This window comes from Enhydra lutris, unplaced genomic scaffold (genome assembly GCF_002288905.1).
Source record: "Enhydra lutris kenyoni isolate GAN:26980312 unplaced genomic scaffold, ASM228890v2 scaffoldscaffold33, whole genome shotgun sequence".
NCBI lineage: Eukaryota > Metazoa > Chordata > Mammalia > Carnivora > Mustelidae > Enhydra > Enhydra lutris.
The window spans coordinates 735,784-753,164 of NW_019154117.1; the positions used below are offsets into that span (position 1 = coordinate 735,784).

A 17,381-nucleotide genomic window follows, 5' to 3' on the forward strand; every position below is an offset into this window, starting at 1 on the left:
GAAAGTGGTTGATTTTCTGTTTCTAGAGTTGCTGTTCTTCTTCTCTTCGATCTCCCGTTGGATTTGTAGGTGTTTGCAGTCTTTAGATAAGCTATCTAGCTGCTCTCCCGCTACCTGAAGTCGTCTCAGCTGCTACTTCTCCGCCATCTTGACTCCTCCCCCCAGTAGGAAAAATTTTTATAGACTGCTTTATGTAATGCTAATTTATGCTAATTAGCATTTGAAAGGTGCAAATAATTTACCTTTCTAATAATTTGAGAGTGTTTAATACCCTATTTTCCTTGTTCTTGTTTTGTGTAAGGACCCTACACTTCTTGTCACTTTAGTTTAGATTCTTCACATAGAATGTAATGTTAAAAAACTTTCAGGCCCTTGAGAAAATGTCTTCAGTTTTTAACTATCAAATTTAAAAATAATTGTCATTATTTCCAAAGAATTAAGCATATAGGGGAAAAGTACTGATTCTTACACTTTAGGATTAAGAAAACTCGAGCAGGAGACAAGTCATCTCACCACCTCCCCACCCGCACCTCCCAGATCAGCATGTTTGCATTTGCTTATTCCTCCTTAGTTCCTACATTGTTATTCCAGGTCAGGCGGAACCTGAATGCCCTCTCTCCCATCATCTTATTTTATCAACATAATGTTTGTTTATAGCACCTCTTACTCTCAAAGGAGGATATATTTACTAGTCCATTTTATTTGTGCTTTTTTTAAAAATGTTTTAATGTTTTAAAAAAGATTTTTATTTATTGGTTAGAGAGAGAGGGAGAGAAAGAGCACAAGCAGGGGGAGAAGCAGGCAGAAGGAGAAGCAGACTCCCCGCCAAGCAGGGAGCCTGATGTGGGACTTGATCCCAGGACCCTGGGATCACAACCCAAGCCAAAGGCAGGTGCTCAGTCATCGGAGCCACCCAGGCATCCCTTTATTTGTGTTTCTAATGTGTAGTACCTCTTTTTTCCCTTTAATGACATTTTATACTTCTAGAAAATAATAGCTTTTAAACTTTCTGTTGGCTAGTGTGACTTTTAAGTATGACATTTATTTGATAACATGAGCTAAAAGAATTGTAAGCAAAGTCTTGCCACATGTTTTTGGGGCATCCGTCCCCTGACGTAGTAACACGGACGTTAGAGATGGGCGCGGGTCGTAACCTTGCCGCGTGCTTACTGGGACGCTTCGGGGCTCATGAGCTTGTGGAATGTTGCTCTTGTAATTCGCAGTCAGCTCACTCCGTGGGCCCCTGACTTAGTCTGCGTGTTCAGTTCCAGTCTGACGGCAAGGAGATGCGCTTGTTCCTGTTGCTGCGGGGGCCGCCCGTCAGCGGGGACTCGGCATTTTCAGAAGCTGGACTCGGGAGTGCGTATGTTTCAGGCCCGGGTTTGACCGTAGAGGCCTTTACACTCCTCTTTGTGGTTCTGCTCTCAGAAGAGCCCGCGCGCGCAGGGCAGTGCCCTGGGCGTTTTCATAGGCCGGCGGAGAGAGAACGCGCCCGTCCTCTTCGGGTCTCTCCGGCTCGGGAGCCCTTTGCGCTCTGTCTTTTCCATAGCTGCTTTGGTCTGTGTATGTTCTTGTCATTTCTTTAAAGTACTAAGTGAAAGATGTTCCTGATGAAAAGAAAAGCAGGGAGAACAGGAGGTGTAATGTCACAGGGACAGGAGAAGCAGTCCCAGGTAGGAGGAAGGGCGTTGCTGACCGGCGCCCGTGTGGTGTTCATCTCCGTTGCCGCGCGGGTGCGCGGCGATGGGCGCTGCGCCAGGAGCGTGTGGACGGAGTGCCGCGGAGATGCGGAGCCAGGAACCCCGGAGCAGTGCCTTGGAAGACCCTTAGGTGCTCGCTGGGCGCGCCAGGCAGAGGGCAGCTTGTCCGCAGTCCTGGATGGGAAGCGCTTCCAGAACATACAGTGTGGGCCTGAGGTTGGAGAAGAGGTCGGGCGGGTGGACAGAGCCTAGTTTATCGGCTGCTTCCTGTGCCATGTTCATTGTTTTCTCCATTTTTATCCCGAGTGTGGAATAGATCACTGTACAGTGTTAACGGGGGGAAATAGCATGACCGCATTTGCGTTTTAGAAAGATTAGATCCCGGAACTGTACAAGGCACGTTGGAAGGGCCAGTCGCAGGGGAAGCTCTGGCAGGGACTTCCGCGGCCGACGGATGAGGGGACCCAGAACCGACTGTAGCACAGGGAGGGGGCTTGCCGCTTTGTGAGCTGTGGGAAGGAGGACCTCTGGGACGACTGTGGGCATCTGTCCTGGATAACTTGGGGGGTGGAGACGCTGCCAGGTGTGAAACAGCATCTGGAAGGAGGACTGGCGAGAAGAGAAGCTGGTTTGAGCTGAAGCATGTACTGGGGATAATGCGGATGTGCCCGTAGGCAGGCGGGCAGGGAGGTGCGGCTGACAGGGACGTCTGGGTCGGGGGTAGGGATTTGGGCGTCCCTGGTATTGTGTGGTCAGGGTTCTGGGTGGGAATGAGACCTCCTGGGCGGGGTGTCTGTTGGGAGACGAAGGAGGCTGAGAATGAGCGGGAAGTGGGAAGAAAGACAGGGACGTTGACAGAGGGGTTCGCCAGGCAGACGAAGCGAGGAACTCCTGGAGGAGCGTGTGGCACTAGTGTCTGGTCGTCAGCGGCAGCAAGTTGCATAGGGGCCGGAGAGTGGCCACTGGTTACGCGGCCGCCTCCCGGTGTCCCTGGAAGCAGGGCCAGAGCAGCCCGGGACGGACGGGGTGCGGCTGGAGCGCCGGGCGAGGGCAGCGGCCGGGGCGGGCCTCCGTTACTGTCGTCCCTCGGGAAGCTTGTCCTTGTCCTCGACGGGAGCCGGAGAGAAGCTGAGGGGTGGGTTCTGATGGGAGCGGCCTGAGACTGCGGAGACAGACCTGAGGAGTCCCGAAGTCACGATCATTTCTGTCGCCAGATATTGGAAAGGAAGGAGTGAGAGTTGGGTCGCAGAGTCACTGCACTTGCCTTGTCGTGGTTTGAGATGAACTTGGAAGCCGCTCAGAGGGACTTGCCGTTAAATTTCCTTATTGATCTTTCCTTCCTTTTTTTTTTTCTGGGGTCAGATAAACATTACCAGATACTGTTTTTTCATTAAATTTATTTCCTGACAGTAGACCCTGAGACAGCTGTCTGTTTGCTCAGCAAGTGTGCTGTCATGTGCTCCCAGGGTGCGCCTTTGAGTCTGGCCTGGCCCCTCGAGCCCTCCCCTTCCCTGGACGTTGAGGCAGGGCCGACAGTTGGGCAGTTGGGTGCGCCTGCCCCGCCGCACCCATCCCTCCTCCCCGGGAGGGCTTTTGTCTCCGTGGACAGTGAGTGTCTGTGCTCCGTCCCGGCATTTCCGACTTTGCTCGTAAAATAAGTCTGATAATTTCTCATGTGTGAATGAAACTCCGTGTACTTCAGCAAATTTGTATGTTTTAAAAGTTCCAGAATGCACCTCTCCGACTGGAATTTCATATTTCAGAATACCTTTGGAAGAAAGAGATTTTTAGGGATGGTATCTATTTCCTTCCTTCCTTCCTTCAATTTTATTTATTTTTCTAAAAATTGAGCTATAATTGCCATATAACATCGTGAAAGTTTAAGATATATAACACATCGATTTGCTGTATTTATATATTACGATATGATTACCCCGGAGCGTTAGCCAGTACCTCACGCCGCGTGACTATTACTTATTTGTCGTCAGGGCAGTCAGAAGGAGATGGCACCACGTTCTACTTGTCCTGGAGTAAGGTTGGCCAGCCTTGCCTCACATTCCCATTGTCAGAAATAAAATTAATAAGGAGGAAGTCTGCTTCACATAATAATCAGCTTTTGAACCAGCTATAAAAACGAAGTCTGTATGTGCCAATTTACAGAATCTCATTAAAATAGTATTTGGGGCTCAAGAAAGTCTGGTTTGAGCTCTTTGGTGGCTGACCCCTTCCCTGGGCATGCTTTTGGGCAGGCCCTCGGGACCTTCTCCAAGCTGCGTGCTCTGGAATGTGCTGCTGGGTAGAGCCTGGTCAGTCTCTAGCTGGGGCGCGTCCAGCTGCTTCCGCAGTGACAGAACTAGTGGGTGGGGCCCCAGCAGGTGCTCAGTCGGCTTCTGTCTGCTCTGAGAAGACCTATTACTTCGTTGGGTGAGACTGTCATTCCGAGTTCCGTGGTGACCCATAAAGGATCGTGAACTTCACAGTTATACCAAAGTCATTTCAAACAGAAATTTGTATGAACCAAACGTCTCCTAAAGGACGTTAGGCTCAAAGATTGAGGAGGGCACGTGTTGCGTGGAGCACTGGGTGTTGTATGTAAACAATGAATCTTGGAAGGCTTCATCCCAAACTAATGATGTATTATATGGTGACTGACATAACACAATAAAAATATTTAAAAAATCACGAAGTCAGAACTGTGATTGTGCTAATTGAGCAGAAAATATTTATGGAAATATTTCAGGGATATGGGAAGACTTAGACATTCTTGCGTGTTTATTTGGTGGAACTCTACACAATTGTTGCATGTTTGAAGAATAATAACAAAGGAAATGACTATTTTGTTTAAGGCAAACGGGCTACAAAATTCTGTATACGATATCCCCTTTGAAAAATAAATTCACAAAAAAGAGTCTAAGATAAATTACATAGTAAGGTCACGATCTTCCCGAAGAAACTTGAACTCTTTGCTCTGTTTCAGCTGATCTGCCGGTGCCCACAATCGCGGCGATCGACGGGCTTGCCCTGGGTGGTGGCCTCGAGCTGGCTCTGGCGTGCGACATTCGCGTGGCAGGTGAGACCGCCCCGTCAGAGAGGACGGTGTGCTTGCTCTCCGGATGCTTCCGGTGCTCTTCTCTTTCCCGGTGCTGAGTAGAGCGTTTAGAAGGAGGCCCCCGCTGGGCGTGACGGAGCGCTGAAGAATCCCCGTGTAGGAGACAGTCTGCTAGAGGAGGGGAGGACGGGGATTGGGTCAGACAGAAGTGAAAGTGCGCCGCAGGCCCTGTCCTTCTCCGATCGGTGGGGGAAATGACAGGGGCTGCTGCGAGGATCCTGTGAGTGAATCCGTGGCCTGTGCCCATCCAGGCACTTCAGTCATGTCAGCTACGGGACGACAGCTTCGTCTCTCCGAGGGTCACTTGCTTCTTGCTTGGTTTCCTGTGGGTGGGATGAGGCGATTATGAAAATAATACTGAGAACAATTAGTGCTGGCCTGTGCTGAGCGCTGACCCGGTGCCCAGCCTGGCTCCGAGCCCCCGATGTGAATGACGTCACGCCACGGCCTAGCAGCCCTCTGTGCTGGCGCTCCGCGCTGCTGGAGGGCGCTGGGGCCTGGGGAGGAGACAGGAACGGGCCCGGAGCAGTGGCTGAGCTAGGACTGGAACCTGGGCAGTCTGGCACCGTGGCCCACACTCCCCCCATTCTGCCGGTGCCCCGCAGACTGCCACCATATGGCCACATTGGTGACATGAAGGGACCCTGGCCCTGAGGAGCGGGTGAGGCGGGCGGCAGGCCGTGTGTCCCCGTCCTTCCCCTGACTCCCACGGTGAGTCCTGAAGCGGCTGCCTGCTAACAATGACAAGGTACGTCATTATGTCTTCAGTAGCTTGGCTGTTTCTTGGGAATTGTAGCTGCCGGTCCGTGTGGACTCTCTCCGCCTTTCTACTTTATTTTAGATTTCTACCTACTTGTCTGAAATCATGAGTTTTGAATGGAGAAGCGGAGGTACCCATAGCCCATTTCTGAGAGAGTGCAGACTGTGGGAATTAGCGGGTGGGAGGTCTAGATGCAGCGAAACAGATAATTGAGAGGTTTTAAAGTAGCCATGGAAACAAAACACAAGGAGGAGCCCTGTCCCGCTGTCGCAAGAGTAAAACCGTTTGTCAGAAGTAACCAGACGTTCGGCCCTGCAGAGCTGCCGTATGTGACGCGATGCGCGAAGCGGTTCGATTCGCGGACCCGTCGGCGGCCGAAGACCCTGCTTGTCCCTCAGACCGCTTCGCGCCTCATCCCGAGTAAGAGTGGGGCCTCAGCCTGCAAGCGGGACGCGGCGGTGTCCGGTCAGATCGTGCGGTTACAACCCTGGCCTTTCTGCATGGAAGACGGATTCACCGCCGACCAGTGTGGAAGAGGAAACGTTAGGGGGTCTCCTGATGCCTGTCATTGATAGTGCTGACTGACTTCGGGAACTAAATGCCTTCGGAAGTGACTTTTAAAAAGACTGGTGACACAGGTTTAATTAGTAAACAGAATATTTGGAGCTGATTTTAGTAACTTTTTCAAGTTGTAATATTTGAATCTGATGCTACGGATTTTACTTAATTTTCTTCCTTCCTTTTTTAGCTTCCTCCGCGAAAATGGGCTTGGTGGAGACGAAGTTGGCGATTATTCCTGGTGGAGGTATGAAGTGTCCACGCCCGTTGATTTATTCTTAACAACAGGGCATAAGGCTAAAGGGTGTTAATTGAAAAGGTGGCATTTTGGGTGAAGAGACTAATACTGTGTTGTTTGCCTTTGTAGCAAAGTCCTTATGTAAAATGTGCTCTTCTGGTTTATTTGGTTGAGAAGATGCTGGGTGTGTTGGGTGCTGCCCTGTTTTTGTGGTGTCTCCTGTGCTTTTCTGTATACTTTCTTAATTTTTAAATTATTGTTTTCAGCCACATTTTTTTTGAAACGTTGCACTGCTGTTTTGAAAGCGGCCGGCACACGGCCGACCCCGCCGGAGGCGCGGGCGGGGCTCCCCAGGCTCCAAGCCAGCTTTTGTTTCTGTGCGGCAGGACAAAGGTTGGGGTTCGCGGGCGGCCTGCATTTGGGGCGCTGGGCTTTCTTCTGTCACTACAAACAAGACGGGTGAGCTGCTTTTTGGGAAGACTCATTTAAGAAAGCATTTTTCCAACACTGATGATGAAAGCTCGTCTCGCCCAATAAGTCTGAAATTTTTGTTCTTTTGTCCGATGAGAGAATTTGGAGCTACTCCGGTTTTCATGAAGTTGTTCTCTCAGAAAGTAGGGTTCATTGGAGATGTGCGCGTTGATGATTTATTAGTGTATGAATTAAATCACAGTAACAGTGTAAAAAAAACAGTAACAGTGTAAAAATTAAAAGTGGGGTTTGGACATTGTAGGTATGTTTGTACCTGGACAGGTTAAAATTGTGTCTTTAACCTTATCATTAGAAGAGTACTTAGCCTGATTAGGGTGGATAGGGAGGAACTAAAACACAATTCAGTTACAATTGGTGACTACCCAGGTCAATGTGTAAGACTCACGGAAAGGTTTCTACTTCATCTGTCCGTGAAAACACTATTCTTGTGGGTAAAAGCACTTGATAACTGTCTGTTGGACCAGGCCACTCCTGTTCACAGTCACTAACGGAAATGCTGGGAGGCGGATTTCTGTGGAAATGGATCCAATTGAAAAGAATTATCAGAAAATTAATACTGGAAATAAAGCAAGATTTAGAAAAAGGAGGATGGTATGATGTTTCTGAAATTCTTTTAAGAAGCAAGCATGTATTGGTTATTAGGGTATTGCTGACCCTAGAAAGACAGTGACTGTAGTAGAATGGTGACGACCCCCCTCTCACCACTCCCCCCGCCCCCCGAGATAGGTCAGCCTGGAACCTGTGAGTGTAACCTTATTTGGAAAAAAGGTCTTTGCAGATAAAGTGTTAAGGATTTTGAGATGACCTCATTCTGGATTATCTGAATGAGTCTCAAATCTGATAATAAGTGTCCTTATAAGAAGAGACGAGGAGAAGCAGAAGGTCCTGTGAAGACAGAGATTGAAGAGAAGCGTTTGCAGGTCCAAGAAGGCCAAGGATTGCTGGCAGCCACCGGGAGCTCAGTGCCTCCGGAAGGAACCACCCCTGCCAGCATCTCGAGTTTGGACTCTGTCCTCCAAAACTGTAAGAGGGGACTTCTGTGGTCTTAAGCCAACGAGTTGACGATAACATGTTACAGCAGCCCTGGGAGACTAATACAGTGGTGTTTAATGTTTCAGTGATGTTTTTCTGGACAGTGAATTAGTGGGTGGCAGCGATGAAGGGTGGGAGGAAGATGAACTTGGTATTTGGGATATTTGTCATCATCTCAAAGATGAAATGTTCTGTATTAAAAGCCCGAGAAGGTAGAACGGCCGCATGAGCGTCATGTTGGTGTTGGTTAGAGGGAAGCGGCCTGACTGGCTGCACTGCAGGAACCCGAGTGCGAGCACCCGCTCCTTCCCCCTTGGCTCCTGAGCCGCCCCCGCCTTTTGGGTCCGGGGACTCGCGTCTTCTTTCCAGAGTACGGAAGTTGCTCAGGGTCCTCCTCAGCCAGGGACCCGTTGATTAGAACCCACTTGTAAATTTAATTCCTTTTGGATTGTGCAGTCTCATGATTATAATTATTTCTAAAATTTTTTATTAAGTGAATTTGTGATAAAATTCAGAATGCTTTACCATTTTCCCATCTACTTATAAAGGATCATCTTCTGTCTTTGTCTTTTTCCTAAGTGAGTCTGAGGGAATGTGTCTCAGCTCCTTTGATTAATGACACTTTCAAGTTCACCCTCGTGCACGTGCATCTCCGTTGTGTCGCGCTTTCTGTCGAGGGAGTCGAGTTCTCTGGGAGCCGCGTGCCCTTTCGATGAAGAAAGATGCATCTGCGTTCACGTTCACGTTCGTGTGACGGTTACTCACGCACCCTAAGTCAGGCCCAGTTTTGATTTTTTTTTTTCTTTTTTTAACAATGTAGTTTCTCTAAGGTCTGTTTAGTGTACTGTCTGAAGCGGGCGGGGGGGCTTCTGAAATCTCTGTGGAGAGAAATCCTCTGGGGGGTGTTTTGACCCACAGATATTTCCATCATATCGTTTTCTCCCCTTCCCTTTCTTGTAGATGAAAATACCACTTTTTTCCCCCCTTTTCTTAAAGTTGGTTTTAAATTGACGGACTTGTCTTGGCTCCTGTGATCCCTGAGATGTCGTCTTTTGGGCAGTGAACTGCTGTAAGAGCTTCTTAGAATAGACAGTTAGACTTAGTTTCTTTCTCCCTTGTTGGTGGACCTCTTAGCTAAGAGCGGATGCTGAACTTGCTTCCTGTTGTAGATGCAGCGTGGCCCTCGTCCCTGAGCCCTTGTCAGTGTCCACAGCTCCACTGGTCGTCCACTTCACACGGGACCAGCCATGATGGCCACCCTGGGGTAGAGAACAGGGCAGGAGCGACAGTATTGTAGAAACAGCAAATGCTTTGCTTTCTTCGTCATATGAAGACTGCAGTCAGTTCCTCAGGGTGCAGGGTCTGAGCCGTGTGCACACTGGAAACCGTGGTGCTACAGGCCTGGTAGGGTTGAGCCCCTCCCGGCGCGTACAGGCTGCGCTCCCTGCTGGGTGGCCCTGGCCGTCCTGTTGGCATGACTTCTTCCCCTTTGTGATGACAGCTCATGGGGAAACGGTTGACAAAGCCTAGCATTTAGCTTTCTAAAGGTTTCCTTCCTTCCTTCCTTCCTTCCTTCCTTCCTTCCTTTCTCTTTCTTTCTTTCTTTTTCACTTGAGCTTGAGCCCGAGTAATAATACGGTTCTTTTTAAGATATATTTTATAAATTTTCTCAAAACAAGTTAAATGAAAAATGGTTGTTTTGGGGAGAGTAATGTTCCTAGTGAACATGAGTACTAGTGGGCCATCACTGATAGTGTGATTCTTAGATGAGTATTCTAAATTTTAGTGTCTATGAGATGAGAGATTGTTCAGTGATGACTGTTGGAAGTAGTTAATGGAAAGGAATGCAGAACATACTGGATCTGAATTGAACTTCTTTAAATAGTGTTACAGCAGATGTAATTGGAAAAGTTAAATGTAACTGAGTATCATATACTCTAACCCGTGCTTTTGCTTTTACTTGTAATATATATGTTTGATTATACACACATACTACAAAATACAAAATACACAATGTCAATGATTCAAAGCACTAGCCAATCTGAAAATAATTAAGGTTGTCCCCAAGGACCTTTGCACAGCATCCTGAATTACACTGGGGGTCTCCGTGTGGCTCACAGCTCTGCTCCGGCCTCCGGCGTCTTCTCCTTACCGAAGGCGGCTGCGGCTCCTCCGCTCTTCCCAGCGGCAAGCGCTCCAGCAGTGCACACTGAAGGTCCCTTCCAGAAGCAGCTCCTCCGCCGATACTGCCCTTTAACGCGTTCACGAGAACCAACCAAAGCGTCCTGAGGGTTAGAGTTCTTGTGACAGTTGAGGACATTTCTTGTAAGTGTGAGCAGAAAGCCGTGGCAGACGGCCTCGTGCCCGGCCTTGGCTTCTTGCTGCTTCGACTGGAGGACTTGGGGTTGGTGTCAGGAGCCCTCACTGCCGCTCCGAGCGCATCCAGGGCCCGTGCTTGGGCGCGGATGCGCCACCAGGATGGGACGCGCCACCAGGATGGGACGCGCCCCACTTTCGCTGCCCCATGGTTCTCTCAGATTTCCTCCAGCTTTTTATTTTGGGAATACTCAAACTTCGGAACATTTGAAAGGCAGAAAAGTGATCCTCTTTATCTGCCTCACCAAGCCCTGCCCGTCCGCACACCTCCCCTCGTGGCCCCCCTCCTGGGCTCGTTCGCACCCCGTTAGTTCCTGCGGAGCCGTTTGGGAATAAGCAGGCGAACCCTGCGTTGTGCCAGCCTTCCCTGGGAAGAACGAACCCGTACAGAACCACAAAACTGCCCACCCCGCACGGGATGAGCACTAACTTGAGGTTCCCCACGGGGCTCACCGTGTTTGTGGTGGGTTTTGGCTTTGCTTTTTCAATTCAGGATCGAGTTAATTCATGTTGTATTTGGTTAGATCTATGGGGTTTTGCTGTTTTGTTTCTTAAATCTAGATCAGTCTTCCATCTCTTTGTTTTTTATAACACTTTTTTTAAGCACTCAGGCAAATTATCTTACTGAGGTTTACACATTCTGGATATGACTGAGTCATTTCCTCAAATTTAGACGTAGGTGAAAACATTGAGCCAAGAAGACTCAGTGGGCCGTGCTCTGTTTCTCATTTTATGCGGTGGCTCTTGGTGGTAGGTTGTCCCGCTTTGGGTGACAGTAATTTTGATCCCTTACTTCATGTGGTGACTAACTATGACTAACCTTTTAACATTCTGTTTTTAGAAACCTTTTAGGAAAATGATCTTTAATTACTCTTGTTGGCATTGACCATTCCCCAAATAAAAAGCGAGAGGAAGGAAACGCGAGATACTCGGGCGTCATGGGAATCGGGGGGTGGGGGTCCCTGTCCGTCTGACTGTAGGCCGGGCCCTGCAGGAAGGCAGCTTCTGGGCACGGTGACCAGGAATGCTGTTTAAGGTGTGCCTGTGAAGTACTGTGGACGTTTAGACCCTGCGCGCCTGTTTTCCTGAACACCGTAGTCCTTTTGCAAAGTGTTGTTTGTGACCTTTGTTGAAATCCTCTTAGAATTCACGTCAGAATGGGAGCTGCTTCTTGTGAACATCCTTAGTGGTGACTCATCTTTATCCTGCGAGCGCGGATTTGATTTTCACAAATAGCAAAAGACCTTTCTGTGCCCAGTCTGATTAAAATTAAGGTCAGACTGTTTCAGGAGGAAGAAAAGTGTAACAGCAGAACTCAGACTGCTTTTCTTAAGAGGTTCCGTGAGGTCGGACGTTTACCTGTGTTGGGAGCCGTGGGCAGCACTGCGGGGCTAGTGCCCGCTCCTCGGCTGACCTCTGCGGAGGCTCGCTGTCTTGTGCTCTGAAGTTGGGTGCGTGCATTTGTTTGTTGGTTTGTTTGTTTTAAGGATTTTATTGATTTTATTTTGAGAGAGAGAGTGGTGCACAGCGGAGACGCAGAGGGAGACGCAGGCTTCCTGCCGAGCAAAGAGCCCCATGTGGGACTCGATCCCAGGACCCCAAGGTCATGACCTGAGCAGAAGGCAGATGCTCCACTGAGCCCCCCGGGCGCCTCCGTTAGGTGCATTTATTAACACGCTTGTTACACTGCAGACTCCCGTTTCTTTGTACTAAAAATGTAATCCAGGGCCCACTTTTAATTACAGTGTTTGGAGAGTTGCTTGTTGACCCCACAGTGTGGACGGGCCATTTTGTGAGGCGCCATGGAGGGAACATAGTGTGAGTCTGACTCAGCTGTGTTCCCTCCGAATTGCCCGAGTCAGACCTGGTAGGAGAGAGCAGACGCGCGAGTGCCGTGGCTGCCGTCTGTTAAATCGTTGGACCCGGACAGGAATCGGGCAGCTTACGACTGGGAATTGAGTTTGAAAGAGCAGTGTGGCTTCTGTCCGCTCTCGGTCTCCATTCACAAGGCTCCACGGTGGCTTCTCGGCACGGTCTCAGCCTCCGGTCCCACTGCTGTGCGCTTTGCTCACACGCGGTGCTCGAGGAGTATTTGTTCTCACAGTAAGTGCTCGTCGAGCCACGCACCGGTCGGACGCCGGGCGTGCGGCCGTGACCAGGGAAGGCGAGATCCCCGCGGCCGTGCCGCGGCTGCTCCGCAGAGAGCCGGGGGGCTTGGCACCCAGCGCGCTGTGAAGCAGGGCGGGAGCGCAGAGTGCTGGAGAGAGAGGAGGGAGCAAGGGGCCTGCACTGGAACGCGGGGGTCAGAAGAAGCCTCAGTGAGAAGGTGGCATTGGAGTTAAGACCGGTGGGAGTTGAGAAGCTGAGCCGCACAGATCGAGGGAGAGCATTTCGGCCTGCAGCGTCCCCGCCACCGCCTCCGTACGGGCGGGAGCAGACTGGCGGCGGCCTCTGTCAGGGAAGCGAAAGGGCGTCCCCATCAGGCTGTCAGTGCGTCCACCCTGAATGAGAAGGGCCCACGGCAGGTTCTCAGCAGAGGGCAGCGCAGTCTGAGGCTTTTAAAGATTTGTCTGATCTCTGCGTCGAGGGCCCGCATCAGTGGGGCCAGTGCGAGGCCGGAGCCCATGCCAGCTGGGAGCCTATGGCTGCGGTTCAGGTGGAGGGGGACGGGGCTTGGATTGGGACGTGGCGGTGGGAATCGGGTGTGTGCTGCGGTTTGGAGAATCTCCTGGCAGACTGCAGGAGTGTGAAGAAGGGCTGCTAGGATTCTGGCTGGAGTAACTGAGAAGAAAAGGTTCCCTTCAACAGAGATGTGGGAAGAGCAGGTTTAGAAGAGACAGTGAAGAATATTGTTTGGTTAAAAATAATTGTTAAACATCCAAGTGCCGTATTAAGCAGTTGGTTGTGCAGATGTGAAGTTTAGGAGAGTGCTGTGGGCTGAAAATAAAAATATGAATTCAGTTTCTTCCTGGCATCCATCCCTCTGGTCTAAAAAAAAAGAAAAAAAAAAAAATCCCAGAAAGGGCCATTGGCACAGCCAGAGAGAACTTCAGGAGAATCTTTCTTGTTCAGGTTTGGGAAATGGGAGACGAGTCTCTTGGTAGGGAGCGCTGTGGCAGCCAGAACCCAAAACGTCAGGAACTTAGAGGGAAGAGAACTTTCTCAGTCACAAGAGCTGCTGTCTCAAGGGGGGGGGCAAGTTCTTGCTGCTTTATTTTCTCTGTCTGTCTGCATTTTGCCTTGGACATAGGTGTAGTTGTTGAAAGTGCAAGATAGAGCAAGGTGTAGACAAGCCCAGTGTTGCGGATGGAGGTCCAAAACGGGGGAGCCCTAGGGCATTGGAAAATACTAAGAGATGGTCAAGAGGGGGGAACATTGGAAGGAGATCCCTTCATGTCGCTTGTCAACTCCTGACTCACTCTTGGGCTGTGCATGCGTGTGTCTGATTCTACACAGAAGATCAGACGCTGAGGACTTGAACCGAGAGATGGACCACTGCCCACATCCGAAACTGGCCGAAGTCCTCACAAACAGCGGCGCTGAAGCCGCAGTCCACAGAAGGCTGGCTGGGGTGTGTCGCTGAGTCCATCTAGCATTGACTGAGCGCTGAAACAGAAACGTCCAGGCCAGAACTACTCAGCATGTGAGAACCCGAAAATCTCAACTTGCATGGGAGAAGACATTGAACAGATGCCATCTAAGACTGTAGATGTTAGAATGACCTGAGAAAGATTTTAAAGCACTTACCGTAAAAATGCTCCGAGAAGTAAGGGTGAACCTTTCAGGTTCCTCCTCTTCACCTTGTCAGTGCACGAGGGCTTCCCCTGCTAGGTTTCTGGGAGTGACGAGACACCTTGCGCCAGACCTCAGAGAGATGTGATCGATAGCAGTTTCTCAGTCACATAGGTTCCCATTCCAAAGGAGGAGGAGGACACTGTGGACACCCTACGGGGCCACAGAGAGGGCGTGATCTGGAGTAGAGGATCTGGCATGGCTGCGAGAAGCCAGCTTCGTAGTGACGGGAGGGTGGACCGCCCCATGGGTCCCACAGGAGGATGTGGTAGGCTTAGTTTTTTTGTTGTTTGTTCTTGCTTTTGTTTTTTTCTTGTTAATTTTTTTTGAACTCAGGAACCTGAGAGCAAGAGTCACTTGCTCCAGACTCTGCCAGCCAGGTGCCCTGACGGGCTTGTTTGAATGATTCCATGGTCTGACACTGGAACCCACTCTCCAGAGATAAGTAGGAACCCGGCCTGGTCTCTTTAGTGAGGAGGGTTGTTTGTCTGGGGCACTTATCCGTGGGAGCAGAGTGGGGAGGGGAGCTTGTGGTTCATCTGGTGCTCCTAGATGTTAGGAAGCACGTGCTTTTGGGCCTTAATTTTAGGCCTTACGCCACACAAACAGGTGGAAATACAGCAAGTTTCAGAAAAGAGAGAAAAGATACAGAGTATCCTACTTCAGGGGTGAAAAATACATGAGCCAAAATAAGAAGCAGGTGGATGGACTGAATACCGGATAGAGATGACAGAAGAAAGAGAGAGTGAACTTGAAGGTGTGTCCACATGACGCTAGGCGGCATGTTGGCGGTACTGACACTCCTTCTGTTATGACTTGTTCCTGAGTGTGGTTTGCTGTAATTTTTCTTATATTTAAGATACCTTTAACAGCTCTACTTTATAATTGATGTGCAATAAACTGCATGTATTTTTAGCAAAAATATTTGGTGAGTTTTGATGTTTGTATACCCGTGAAACCATTAACAGCTAAGAGAATAAATATATCACCCGCAAAAGCTTTTTCACGCAACAACTGAACCACTCTCTGTCACTATAGATTAGTTTTCATTTTCTAGAATTCTACGTAAATGTGATAGTCTCTGTGATCTTTGCCTGGCCTTTTTATTCAGCATAATTATTTTGATACTCATCTATTTTATCGTGAATTTCAATACTTAATTCCTTTTTATGGCTGAATGACACTGCATTGTATAGGTATACCACAGCTTGATCACTTTTGGATAGATACTTGGCTTATCACCAGTTCTGGGGGTCTTACGAGTGAAGCTGCTGTAAATATTTGTATATATTGTACACATTTGCTGTACACTCTAGGCTTTGTGTGGACATACATTTTCAGTTATCTTGGGTAAATGCTTAGGATGGGAATGGCTTCATAGGATTAAGTACATATTTATGTTTTTAATAAATGGCCAAACTGGTTGTCCCACTTGGCTGGACCAGCGTGTGTGAGAGTTCCCAGCAGAAAGAATGAGAATTCCCTTTTCTTTTGCATCCTTGCCAAGCTTGGCACAATCTTCTTGTGGATGTGATTGCGGTTCCTTCGTGTCCAATGATGTTGCGTATCTTCTCATGTGCTTCCTTGACATCTCTGGTTCTTTTATGATGTTATCTCCTCAGATCTTTTACCCATTTTAAAAAAGTGTTTTTATTTATTTGAGAGAGAGAGAGAGCAACAGGCGTGGGGAGGGAGAGGGAGAAGCAGACTCTGCACTGAGTGCGGAGTCTGAAGTGGGGCTTGATCACAGGACCCTGAGATCATGATCTGAGCCAAAATCAAGAGTCAGACGCTTAACTGACTGAGCAACCCAGGCGCCCCTCTTTTACCCATTTTTAATTGGATTGTTTTATTACTGAGTTTTAAATTCTTGATGTGTTTTCTTCTTCTTTTTATGGATACAAGTCCTTTTTCCGGTATATGCTTTGCAAAGACTTTCTTTCCATCTGTGAGTTGACTTTTTATTCTCAGCAGTTCTTTGAAAGAACAAAATCTTAATTTTGATGAAGTTCAGTTTATCAACTTACTCTTTCATGGATTGTGACGTTGGTGTTGTGTGTATGGAATCTTCCCCTAAACCACAGTCATAAATGGTTTTCTCCTATGTTTTGTTCTAGAACTTCTGTAGTTTTGGTTTACACTTAGATCTATGATCCATTTGAGTCCATTTTTGTGTATAGTGTATTGTATGGACTGATAAATGTTTGCATATAGACATCTGATTGTTCCAGCACTGTGTGTTGAAAAGAATGTTCTGTTTTCTTACTTACCTTTGCACTTTTGTCAAAAATGCGGTGTCCATGTATGTGTAGGATTCTGTCTGGACTCTTTTCTGTTCCATTAATCTTTGTCTATCTTGATACCAAAACCGCATGGTCTTGATTACTGTAGCATTAAATCTTGAAAATAGGTATTGTTAGCCCTCTTACGTGTTTGTCAAAGTTGTTTTGTCTAATGTATATTCTTTTCATTGCCGTATGAATCAACATGTTAATTTCTACAGAAAATCCTCCCGGGAGTTTGCGACTGTATTCAGAGACCCATGAACACCGTGTAACTCTTATTTTGTTAGGTCGTTAATTTTTCTTTTTTCTTTTTTTTGAGGTATTATTTATTTATATGAGAGAAAGAGAGAACACAGAAGGAGAGTGAGAGGGAGAAGCAGGCTCCTCACTGAGCAGAGAGCCTGATGCAGGACTTGATCCCAGGACCCTGAGATCATGACCTGAGCTGAAGGCAGACACTCAACCGACTGAGCCACCCAGGTGCCCCATGGTCGTTAATTTTTCCTGATCAAATTTTATGTTCTGTTGTTTGGCAGAACGTTCTATAAATGTGAATTAACTATAATTGTGAATTTTCTGTTTTTCTTTTCAGTTCTGTTAGTATTTTCTTCAAGTATTTTGAGGCCCCGTTAAGTGTAGAAACACTTAGTTTGGTCCTGTCTTATGATGGCTTGCTCTGTGTATCTTCAGATAATCTCTTTATTCCTGGTAATACTCTGTACTGTGAATTCTGCTGTGCCTGGCATTTTTGTGGCTACTCCAGTTTACTTTGGGTGGTATTAGCCTAATCTGTTCTTTCCTGCCTTTTTATTCTTAAGCTGTTTGGGTCTTTTTATTTAAAACGTGTTGCTAGTAGACAGCATATTGTTGGGTCTTGCTTTTTCATCGTGTCTCACGATGGCTGCCTGCAATTGGAAGATTCAGACTGTTTACCACTAATACGATTATTGATATTTAAAAATCTCTCATTTTCATATTTATTCTCTATTTCTTGTTTCTGTTCCCCTTTTTTCTTTTTTCTGCCGTTGTATGGCGTAAT

At 48.1% G+C, this 17,381-nt stretch overlaps 1 protein-coding gene across 4 annotated transcripts in view; it reads left to right on the forward strand.

Annotated features, from left to right (window-relative positions):
* LOC111153554 (AU RNA binding methylglutaconyl-CoA hydratase) overlaps positions 1-17,381 on the forward strand; it is a 294,376-nt gene that overhangs the window by 62,323 nt on the left and 214,672 nt on the right. For all 4 annotated transcript variants that reach the window (XM_022512639.1, XM_022512641.1, XM_022512640.1 and 1 more), the window contains 2 exons: positions 4,678-4,770; positions 6,318-6,374. In XM_022512639.1, coding sequence (XP_022368347.1) covers positions 4,678-4,770; positions 6,318-6,374 — 150 coding nt within the window. The remainder of the gene's footprint in view (positions 1-4,677; positions 4,771-6,317; positions 6,375-17,381) is intronic.